Source organism: Ylistrum balloti, unplaced genomic scaffold (genome assembly GCF_031769215.1).
Source record: "Ylistrum balloti isolate Yb309-2 unplaced genomic scaffold, AGI_CSIRO_Ybal_v1 Utg370356, whole genome shotgun sequence".
In the NCBI taxonomy this organism is placed as follows: Eukaryota; Metazoa; Mollusca; class Bivalvia; order Pectinida; family Pectinidae; genus Ylistrum; species Ylistrum balloti.
This window is the reverse complement of record NW_026782253.1, coordinates 45,176-57,808: the sequence shown is the minus strand read 5'-3', so window position 1 is coordinate 57,808 and position 12,633 is coordinate 45,176. Positions and strand designations below refer to the sequence as shown.

Genomic DNA, 12,633 nt, shown 5'->3' with positions numbered 1-12,633 from the left:
CACAATTAAAGGCTTTTTCTCAATATCACGATTTTCGTGAAAGATATCTCAATATATACCGACTCGAAACTACGTGTTTTGCAGGTTGATCGAAAGAGCGTGGAAGTTTTGCAGTCGTCATAATGAAATTTTGAAATATCTAATTTCTGATGCGATGTGAGGGTTTCCATGGCGGGTTTCTTCAGTGAAGCAGCAGACGTTTACCCTTCCGGAACACCTAATTTTATTGATCTTGTACTTTTTCATATTTTGCCCTAGTTATATAGAATTTCGGTTTGAATTATGATTATGTTGCCATGTTGGTATTTTCTTGGTGTTATTTATATAAGTTTTGCCGACGTCGGCTTAGCCACGATATGATTCCCTGCCTGAATCACCATTACTGGACACTTTTAAGCTTCCTTGAGGCTCAAACTTTTATGGTCGAATGAACAAACTCTACCGCTTAGTCATTTTACGGTGCTGAACATGCTTATTAGATATAGCCGATTAATTGTACACAACTTCTTATTCTCCACAAATACCGATATATCTAGTTACAAATGATCGACCGATAAGAATCGTTGGTTTTAAGAAGGATAGATTTTTTAAGCTTCCTCTGGTGTTTAGATGTAGAAATAGTGATGAACTTTTGTTAAAATTTATTCAACTTTTAAATAATATGTCGATATATATTCCTTGTGCTACATGCCCATACAAGTAGGACAATTCTATCACACTAGGTCATTAAACAAGAAAAAGTTACTCAATGTCTTGACACGTAATGACAGAATTGCTGATAAGCGATAATGGTACAGATATATCTACTATATATTCCTATATTCATAATACAAAAACACTCAGCTAGTTATAGTGTTTAGAATATACATGTATACAAAGTTCACATAGACATGAAGTAAAGGTAGGTAGTTAGGGTCGCAGGATAAAGAATATGGTATAATAAAGGCTGAGTATATCATACGTAACTATGCCGTTATAATATTTTCCTGTGGCCCTAACCTGTTTCGATCTAATTACTAGTGAATATTCCGTCAGTAGTCATTTTGTTCACGCAAATGTTATGCTTTCTCAAATACGAATACAACGCCTTCTTTTTCAGCAAAATACTTCGAAATTATTCTTTTTTTAATCATTTTCCATTTTCTAGTCTTCTCCATGTTTTCCATCAACACTTCCAGTATACCGTCATATACCGGATGTCTCAGGTATTCCTCTCGCATCACTAAGATGATAAATCCACCTGAAATATAACAATCGATACATTATAGGCACAAAGGGATTGTAATGGCCAATGTTACCACCGGCGCAAAGCATTCATTTGAGTACATATCATCTGATTAGGTTTAGCGTCCGAAGTAAAGGTAGGATAATCACAGATGATACACAACAAAATAATAGCATTCAAATGTGTCAATATCAACTAACTTTACAAGACAGAAAGAATACAAGATCAGCGTCTAACGATGATTGTATAAAAGACACACAAGTGAATAGCAACTTTCAATGCAAATTAAATGTGAGATACATTCAACCAAAAACGATTAAACTACATTATACAGCTGTCGTCAGTGATGCTAAGGGTTTATGAGGCGACTGGGAAAAATCTAAAGTAACCAAAAGAAAATTCAAAAGCTAGACAGGAGGTTAACTAGCCTAATAATTGAATAAATTTTGTAATTTTCATATATCAGGTAAACTCAGGTAGATAGGAGTTGCTTCCTTTCTGTTATATTGCAATATTATCATTTAATGACTACGTTGTATATCAATGTATTTTGCCTTGTAAAACTGTGATGTTATGTTTGGGAGAGGATTTAAATATGCTCTGCATTATGTCCAATCCTTTTGTCATATATATATATATCTATCTACATGTCAAGAAAATTCACAATCCAGACGGGAAGGTGCACAAATTACAAAATTAAATAAATTTTGTGATTTCTATATATCAGATAATCTTAAAACTACGTCAAATACATGTGTATATTCTGAACCGTGTCAATATTACAATGAATTAAAACGTGGCGTACAGGTTACGGCAAATCTCGGGGACTTAAAGTCCACTAGCAGTGTCTAACACATACTCTTTCAAAAGATTGTACAAAAACCGCACAAGTGAATAGCACCTTTCAATAGAAATAGAAGATACAGTAGAGATAAAATATTAATTAAACTGCATACAGCTGTTTTGTCCTGGAATACTGCAAAATATCCAGAAGGGATTATAGCGAAATGTTTACAAGGGCAGCAAACGAGAAAAAAATACAGAAAGTGATTACCTTTACGGGTTATTCTTAACATCTCCCATAATGCACCTGCCGGAATGTGACTTTGGCCCATTCCTCCGGATGAAGCGACGATGTCATAGGTGTCTGAAAGAAATAGTCAGTGGTTTACAAAACGTTACAAATCAATCCAATTACACACAAGCAAGAATATTAAGTAATAAGATAAGAATTTATCTTGAAATGTATTAATATTTCTCTTAAATCTTAGGAATATTAACGTTATAGAATGATATTTTTTTCTATTCGCATGTAAAATCGCAAATCTATATTTCATTTGTAGTTACAAGCAGTTCCTTATACTTGGCTTTAATACGTTGTTTTGATGTCTCTCTTCTGACTAGATGATTCAAAGTGGAATACATTTTCGAGATTAAATTGGTAAATATACATTCATCGAGATCTCTTCAATATCTTCAGGAACCAACACAAGCACAATTCTATCGAGTCATATATAAACCACTGCTATAGAAAGAACATTGTAATTAATAAGTTTAAATACTGGTATAATTTAATTCCATACACAGATAAAAGAATGACGTAATCCATTCTCCAATCACCATTTCCTACATACCAGCCTCTACCTGGATCAGTGGCTCCTCCGATATAAAATCGTTGATGAATTTCTGATAAACGTTCTTAGTATCGGCCTTCTTTAACATTTTTGTTGATGGGTCCAATGCATGAAGATTTCTGAAACCTTTCAGCTGCAGCTATAAAACCAATACAGATTCATATAACATCGACGTCTTGACAACTTCAATCAAGATGTACATCACCTCAATTAGAGTCACATTCAGAGGCCGTGGGTAAGATCCAAGCTTGACTTAAAAACAAAACCCATGTTAACTTCCATTGTCGATCTACCTACTTGTTCTCTAATCTTGTGGTTACATTTATTTTTAGAAACTGATCACAAAAGCTCTAAATTCAAAACATGTTGAACTCCCTGAGTTATACCTCTTTCCCAAGAAATCCTGTTCCAGCAGCCACATCGAGCACTAAGGCACTCTCTCTGTTTGCTTCTGGTATAACGTCACAGCATTCAATGGCTGCCTGTATCGGACCTTGATATCGACCAGGGTTTAAATCCTATAAATTGACATGTGTCTAGACTGAAGTACATGAAACATTTTCAATTTATTTCGAAAAATAAACAATATCACTAACACATCTACATATTTCTGGTCTTTTTTAGATATCCATTTACAGATCGGATCACAGGTTTAGAGGTACACATGGGTGCCTTCCTTTTGAATGACATGGTTTGTGCTCAAACAAGTCCGATTTATTGAAGTAACAGAGAACTTCGCCTAATTACATTCTGTTTTGTTTTGTTTGAATCATAACAAAAGAGATTAAACTTTGCATGAAAACAACAAAGAAAATACATATCAACATGATTTTGTTTCAAATCCAACCCTTTATTAACGAACCAACTGCGACATGTAAACTTATAGGTTTGGGAACCACAATATTACCATGTTGAAAATCAAAATTTCACAGTGAGGATATCAATATCATCACGTCTAACACACAGCTTGGTGGAGAATGTAATGATTCCTTTTTAACTGAACAATAACACTCCGCTACATAGTTAATATGTAGATGTTTTATGCATGCATTTCAAATCCGAAATACTTACACGCGAAATATTTGTACAAAAGACACGCATTTACTGATTCTAAGGATATTGGTAATTTCAAAACAATACGTAGACAGTACTGATAACTACGACCCCACAGTCATGCTACAAAATGTTCGTACATTTGCTTCTGAGAAACTTTGTGGTGATACTTTTTCTATACCACAAATAGATGTTTCCTTTTTTGTTAAGTACATCAAGGGGTTAGACAGTAGAGCAGCTACTGGTTTTGATAACATTAGTACCTTATTTTTGAAACACTGTATTGATAATGTGGCTCCAGTTTTGTGTAAAATTATGAATCATTGCGTTGAAACTTGCACGTTTCCTTCTGTATGGAAAAATGCAAAAGTATGTCCACTTTTTAAAAAGGATGAAAAAGAACTAGTTTCTAATTACAGTCCAATATCTGTGCTTCCAGTGTTATCAAAATGTCTTGAGAAGTATGTTCATATCCATTTTTATGACTTTTTAACAAAATATAACTTGTTAGAAAATCAGTCAGGTTTCAGACCTCGTCACTCATGCCAAACAGCCTTAACTAACATTACAAACTCGTGGTATGAAGCCATTGATAAAGGTTTTCTTACTGGTATTCTATTCCTTGATTTTCGCAAGGCGTTTGACTTGGTCAACCACAAAGTCTTATTACAAAAGCTACAATCTTATGGCTGTTCTGACAATGCATTAACATTTTTCAAATCTTTCCTTCTTGATCGTTTTCAAACTGTAAATTTTAAGAGTACATTAAGTGATAGTCAGCAGCTTACTGTTGGCGTAGCTCAGGGATCAATACTGGGTCCATTGATGTTCATTTTGTACGTTAATGATTTACCTCTATTAAACAAACACTGTACCTCCAATATGTTTACTGATGATACCTCAGTTGAGTGCAGTGATAAGTCCATTGATGTCATAAGTGACAAACTAAATGCTGACGCAAGTCTCATTTCTGAATGGTGTAGATCTAACAAAATGTGTATCAATACTGAGAAAACAAAATCCATGTTGATTGGCACTTACCAACGTAAGAGCAGACAAAGTCGGCAATTAAATATTGTAATCAATGACACTGTGATTGAAAATGTAAGAACAGAAAAACTTCTCGGTGTCACTGTAGATGATTGTTTGTCTTGGAATACCCAAGTTAACAATGTGTACAAAAAACTGTCTTTTTACATTTTTCAAATGAAACGTTTGAGAGTGGTCCTTAGACAGTCTTCCTGTTTAACATAATTTAACTGTTTTGTAAATCCACACTTTAACTTTTGTGTAAATATCTGGGGCAATACTTCACTTAATAATATAGGCAAGCTAGAAAAACTCCAGAAAAGAGCCGCTAGGATTATTTTGAAGTGTGATTTCAATACTCCCTCCAGTGACATGTATAAGAAGCTGAACTGGTTACCTTTTACAAAGCGAGTGATGTACAACCAATCAGTTTTAATATACAAGGTTTTACATGGTCTGGTTCCCCATTATCTGTACAATTTTAGATATACTTCTGATGTCCAGTCCAGATTTACTAGATCATCATCTAATAACATATTTTATCTACCTGCTTTTAAGACTGCATTGTATAAGAAATCTTTTACCTATCAGGGACCATATACCCGAAATATTTTACCAGATTCCGTGAGAAACGCATCATCACTTTTATCTTTTAAACAAAGTGCCAAAAAGTTTTTTATGGACTTCTCTTAATTTGCTGTGGATTCTTTAACTGATGCACTTTTTTCCTGTTTTCTTAAATGTTTCCCTGTTTTATGTACATTTTGTAATTATTGTACATTTTATGTATACTTGACCAGAAGGTAGACGAGTCTTTGACTCATTCTGTTATCAAGTATAAATAAAGACTATTATTATTATTTTAACAGAAATTTAAAGTTAGAATATTCTCAACTTCGAAAAGGAAAAAAAAGAAAAAAATATAATTTCTACCACATAAAGTTGATGTTGTAACACTTCAACGGCATCAGTTGTTACAAGTATAAAGAAATATTCATACACACGTGGGACAACTGTTTTATTGTTTTTTTAATATTTGACTTTTATCTGGGTTCCAATCAATTTATTGCTATAAAGATAATACATCCATTAGATACTTGTTATTTATTTGTTTGAAACAACTTACAATGCTTTAAAATCTTACCTAAAACTTGCCACCTTCTTGAATTATGACATTTCACAACATGTCACATCATATTGTTAATATTGTTAACAGAATTTTTTCAAAAGTTACAAACTCGAGTGATAGAACTATCATCTAGAACAACCGCCTGATGTATCACGTCTACTTGTTCTGAACATCATTTTGCGTTTGAAATAAAAATTGATTGAGTTGTGGTTTTCACTAGTTGATGTAGATTAGAGGGAATTGATGACTTACAATTTCGTATGTATCAGCCCAGCTGTTGTAAATATCCTTGACCTCTTCCTTGCTTTTTCCTGGTGTGAACACTTTTTTATTCACATCATTTTCGCCTGTATTCATTTTAATTCTGAAACAAATATGTGATAATTTTTCGTTTTTAAAGACGAATATGTGTCGCAGGGTTGCATTGGAAGGGGTGGCATTATCGATTTTCGTATGATAGACTGTTCACGTGTTGATAATAGACTCATGTAAAATATACATGGACCTGATACATTATCATTGCTAGATAGAACAAGAGGCCCCCGGAACTTTGGGCCAGGTGAGCTAAAAATTATAGTCCTACCTGTATATAATGCAGTGTTAATTGTTACCAGGCAACTGTTAACTGTAACTTATTTAAAGGAAACAAAATATAGTCCTAACTGTATATAATGCTGTGTCAATTTCTTTAAATTTCTAAAATATTCTGTAACAGTAGTAGTGGTGATAGTTATCAAATAATAATATCAACCCGAAATGTAAGTATCGTAAGTGACAACAAAGTTTTCCTGACTTTCATTTCTCAGAAAAATTTTGCCTAAATGGCTTCAGTGGAACTTGATTTCTCCACTATGGACACCTCTATACCCTTTTCTGAATTGAAAGAATGCCTTGTCTTGTTATGGAAGCTTTCATTTTCAAGAAAGGTGAACACTTGTGCACATATATGATTGGGAACTAAAAAAAGCGTATTTCGTGAAAAAATAGCCCAAATCAAATTTCTCATCGAGTGTAGTGGTAAGATCTTCCGACAGACAATTGGCATACCTATCCCGACCCGGAAATAAGGCACCGCCGGGTAGGTATTTGACACACAGTCACAGACCATTGAAGCGGTTAGACGTGTCACATTTACTGGTGGAGAACCAAACATTGTTTGCGCCAGAAACTACCCACAAACGGAGTAAGTCTTTACTCTTTGTATCTATTCTTGTATCTATGACTTTATATTTCCTTATTTCGTAGGGTTTTTATAGTTATACTTAACAGTGTGCAGGTATTGTTTAGGTAAGGTACAGGTGCGCGCTTATCATGCGTGACGTGATTACGTGCTCAGTTTTCCAGTATGGTTCAATTTCAAATACTTTGTACAGTTTGTCTACAGCTTATAGTACTGAATAACTTTCTCGGTTTATTCAGAATAATGTTAGTTGTTCTTTATGGAACTGAATTACAAGTGAGCTAATTTTAAGTTAGAATTATGTAATAAATGTCAATTCTGTATATAGAATATTCGAACAGACATAGTGTTTTGCATATCATTCGAAGTTGTTCATGGCATGCATACTCAAGTATTAAAACGTTTATGTAACGTAATATTCGCATGTGAATAATAGTCTGTATTATATCAGATACGTGTATGTCTATTATAGAGATTGGTAGTTGTGTTTGGTGTGTGGTAGATGTTCTAGGTAATAGGTATTTTTCGCATCTGTATTTTACAGATGGGGCATGACCTCCGTTGGAACGGCCTTACCTTGTTGTGGATGAGACAACCAGGATACGTAATGAGAGACTATATTGGTTCCACGGTACAGTAAGGTTCTCGCTGGACTGCCTACCATAATGCACGCAACGCATGTAGGAGTGGGAGATCTAGGGGCCTGAGCGCTGCGGCCTCAGTATCCTGTGTTATCTTTCCATCATCTGATGAAGCAGTGACGACAATTCTAAGTGATGTCCTTGGTGACGATCCTGAGCAGAACAGGGTTATAGATCTTGATACTATGACGTCATAAACATCATTACGTCACGTTGAAGTATTGAGCTCTTACTACACGCACGGGTTGAAGGACATAGGTAGCCACGACAACGACAACATGATCGATGAACTTTTCTGTCTGTGTCCTTACTTTACAGCCGTGGATAATGAACTCTAGTTATGGTATTCTCTTTAACTTCACATTGTAAATATTCATTCGTGTGAGAGTTTTCATAAGGAGGAGTGTACATGTGTGTGTGGTCAAGGGACTGGGTATATTCAAATGTATATTGGTGTATATTTTTTAAATAAATTGTGAATATTGTACGTGATTGTCTCCCTTGTTTGTATAGGTAGCGTCACCGTTCTCCCACACTACAACGTGTGCCTGACCTATTAAATACGACTTGATTAGGGAATATGCTCAGCTGTACTCCTATATATGTATAACATAAATAAACCCACCCTATACTATAATAAGTCACTTCTAAATCCATATGAACCACGATAGAATCGCACATCTGTGCGAGGGAACCGTACATCGAGCGCACATATTTGCGACATCAAACTTCGTCCATTTTTCCTACCGTGTTTACTTTGTGCGCATTTCTTCTGACTATGTGCGATCCCACATTAGACGTTGTGCGGACACAACCATTGTATTTATTTTCGAGAATTACTTTTGTACAGAATCATATTTCAGTTTGTCACACAATTTCGAAAATAACGTGGTGACGCAATTACACAAATAACAGTCCATATAGAAGTCCGCATACGGACATGGAAGAGCATTTTCTATTATTTTATAATTATATTCCATAAATTGTATACATGCATTTGAAAGTCACATGATTGATTTCACCAAGATCTATAGATTTACTTCTCGCAAATGCTTCAATAATGATAATATGCGAAAACGTACCACATTTATTCTATAAGCCCTTTTAGACAAACTATTGACGAAAATGTCATTTGATAAGTTCTTTGCCTCGGTTTTACTTATCTGATATTCTAAGGCATATTTCCAATATTACTATTTTCGAGAATGACGTCGGCGGCTTACAAATAAACTCAAATACCATGGGTTTGAGAAATGCGGGTTGATAAGACTGAAGATGTTATGTCGTCATAATAATCTCATTGGATGTGTTAGACGAGCGTTTGTATAAAGGAAGGATCCATTTTATTTTAACTTGGTCGTATTTAGGAGCGTGGCTAATACTTTTTTGGATTGACCAATACTAGGCGGGAGTCGTCAATGAAGCAGAAGTCATTAACCCTAGGGACTGGAGGTGACAGAGAAACCTTGAACAGGTAAAACGGGAAATAAATCACTGAATGATGGAAGAATACCTGGTTTTATTCCTTGTACTTTTTCATTGGATTCTGTGTAAAGATTTCTATTTTTCTCGTTTCATCGAGGTTATGTGTGCATTAAAATCCTTCTAATAGTTTTTTTTCTGTGTTTAATGTGCAAGCAGTGAAATATTGCCTGCAAAAAGTTTAAGTGAATAAAGTCATAGATTACCTGTTCTATATTAACGAAAAATGCCAAAAACTTCAATTTTAACTTAACAAATAGTATTTTGTTTTCAAATTGAAAAAGGATAATGAATTGTAAAAAAGGAAAACCGCACTGCTATAGAACCTTCAGTAAATTCTAACTACATTGTTTACTAATGTGGTTTTTATCGTGACTTTTTATACTGAACATGTTATACCATTAGTCTTCTATGTAAAACGACTAAAATAAAATATATACCAAAAATGTAAGCGATACAACTACTTACCTTGATTTTCAAGGGCAGATTGTATTTCCTCCTCTTTTCCTTACACGAACAAAGATCCCAATGAATATGTGTAAAACTGTATCTAATTTTATACTCGTTTTCCCAGTGACTAGTGAAGAAATTCAAATTATTGCCACAGATGAAAGATCAAGAGTGTTAAAAGCACTTACATGTCTCAGCAAACCTTCAGATGTTGCACATTAAAAAATGTTCATAATCGTGTCATCTTCGCCTAGGTTTTCTAGCTGGTTATCTCTAACCAGTTTTTGAACAACCGGGGCCAAATGTTCATGTGTAAACTAGACATCTATGTTTGACTACCTTTTTGCACATTCTTGTCGTTTCAAACTTTAGATATGTTGCATTTCCATTACATTATTTTGCAGTGACCAAAATAACTGTTTATTAAATAAAAGATATCGTCAGTGTATAAAATTACAAAATATTTTTGTTTATTTATTACTTATTCATGACCGAAACGCCGTGCTATGAGACACGTAAACAACTGATGGAAATACATGTACTGCCAATCTTCGATTCACAATATTATCGTTCATAGAAACACGGCTAAGTGGAACCATCGGATAAGTCGGACATTTCATTTGATACCGCAGACTTCGACTTAGCCGTATTTTACTATATGTATTCATGTAAAACACGTGAGAGTACGTTTTGCTCAACAGACAATAAATACTGACCAGGCTATGGCTGTGATGTATGTAATTTACAGTTATTTAAGAGCAACAGACAGTCGATACTGACCAGGCAAGGGCTGTGATGTCTGTAATGTATAGTTATTTAACAGCAACAGGCAGTCGATGCTGAACAAGCAAGGTTTGTTATGCCAGTAATATATAGCTATTTAACGGCAACAGGCAGTCGATACTAACCAGGTAAGGTTTATTATGCGTCTTAATAATGATTATTTAACAGCAACAGATTATCGATACTGACCGGACAAGGTTTGTGATGCCTGTAATGTACACTTATTTAACTACAACAGACAGTCGACACTGACCGGACAAGGGTTGTGATGCCTGTAATGTATAGTTATTATCTACAACAGACAGTCGATACTGACCGGACAAGGGTTGTAATGTCTGTAATGTACACTTATTTAACTACAATAGACAGTCGATACTAACCAGGCAAGGGTTCTGATGCCTCTAATGTATAGTTATTTAACTACAACAGACAGTCGATACTAACCAGGCAAGGTTTGTGATGCCTGTAATGTATAGTTATTTAACTACAACAGACAGTCGATAATGACCAGGCAAGGGTTGTGATGCCTGTAATGTATAGATATTTAACGGCAACAGACAGTCGATACTGACCAGGCAAGGGTTTTGATGCGTCTAATTTACTGTTATTTAATAGCAATATTAATGTATGTATGTATGTGTGTGTGCGTGCGTGCGTGCGTGCGTGTGTGTATGTGTGGGTGTGTATATGTGTGGGTGTTCGCTCCGGGGTACAAAGCATGACTACACAGTCACGAAGTGAGGTAAGAAAAAACGAGGTATTTTTTTCCCGTTACCTCCCTTTGCCGGCCCTGGATTCTGCGTAGAAAATCGGATCCATACATCACATGACATTTTTACTATGTACCCCACTTCAAGTGAGGTAACTTTCCTGGACCTCACTAGACCGCTGTGGTTTTACCATAATGTATGTTAACCCCTTAACTCCCAGGAATTTTAATAACATTAAGAAAAATCTGTCATTTTGCTGAAACATGAAGTGAATATAAAATACATCCGGAATTCATAGTATTATGAACTACTGGATTAGGAACCTAAGGATATGTATTTGCCAGAAATTTACTGATTCATGGTTGTTGCCATGGTTACTAGCTCGTTTTTCGAATGTTTGATGTTGAAATTAGCAAATTTCATTTTGTAATTTAATTACATAAGGACTGAACTAAAGGTCATTACACAAATACCAGTCCATAGTGGTCTGGTTACGATGGCAACCTAAATTTCTTTCAAGAGAAGTCTGCATGCACATTTAATACGTTTACATCGTTTATACAATTAACAAGTAAACATATATTTTTCTCTCCTGATATGGAATATAACTCCTGAATTATATTCATAGATGTATTATAACGCAGGCATGCATACAAAGCTTAAATTAATTGAAACGAGCGTCAGAATATCAATATAAGGAATACCTGAGTATTAAACAAAGGAATAAAGAAGAAAATTAAAATAAAGATTAAGATAACCTATAGGAAGTCGAGTCAAATTTGTTTTGTAATGGCAGTTTTTTGTTTGCTGTCAAGAAAAAACATGATTTAAGATTTATGGTATCATATTGTTTAACGATCTATCAACTGCTATGCTTATCTAAAACACGGCTTCATTATGTAAATGAGCTGGAGGTTTATTCATGTAAAATATCAGATCCCAAATTCCGACTGCATTGATGTTCACTACTAAGATTTTAAAAATTAAAAAAAAAATATTAGAAGTATGCATGGGTGACGAAGACAATGTTCAAGCAACCACAGAGAGTTATGTCCTGTCATTAAAATTAATGTTAATCAACACAATGGTTGTTAAAGTCTTGTCGGCTATCCGCAAACGCCTTGATGTGAGGAAAATGTAAGATTTTTCAATATGAGATGTTTATGCAATCATGGTGAAATATTAACCGTGGCTTTTGTAAAATAGGCCTTTTAACACAATGATTGTTGTAGTTTTGTCGCCGGTTGCTTTCAGCAAAAGCATTAATGCGAGAAAAACACGACGATATCAACATACTAAATAGGGTGGTATATCAGT

General features: G+C 34.7%; 1 protein-coding gene across 1 annotated transcript; it reads right to left on the bottom strand.

Moving 5' to 3' along the window:
- Positions 1–1,058: 1,058 nt before the first annotated feature.
- Positions 1,059–6,427, bottom strand: LOC132553811 (methyltransferase-like protein 27). The gene is made up of 5 exons (XM_060218089.1): positions 6,323–6,427; positions 3,246–3,377; positions 2,860–2,998; positions 2,280–2,372; positions 1,059–1,240 (listed from the first exon to the last, which is right to left on the bottom strand). Exons 1-5 carry the CDS (start codon positions 6,425–6,427, stop codon positions 1,059–1,061), a joined length of 651 nt encoding a protein of 216 aa, XP_060074072.1.
- Positions 6,428–12,633: the final 6,206 nt, after the last annotated feature.

Bases quoted from the DNA above. Each gene is read 5' to 3' on its own strand.
- LOC132553811 (XM_060218089.1), bottom strand. From the start codon at position 6,427: ATGAATACAGGCGAAAATGATGTGAATAAAAAAGTGTTCACACCAGGA. The intron at 2,999-3,245 runs GTATAACTCAGG...TTGGTTTTATAG, and splicing joins CAGGATTTCTTGGGAAAGAG to CTGCAGCTGAAAGGTTTCAG. The intron at 1,241-2,279 runs GTAATCACTTTC...GTTATATTTCAG, and splicing joins GTTAAGAATAACCCGTAAAG to GTGGATTTATCATCTTAGTG.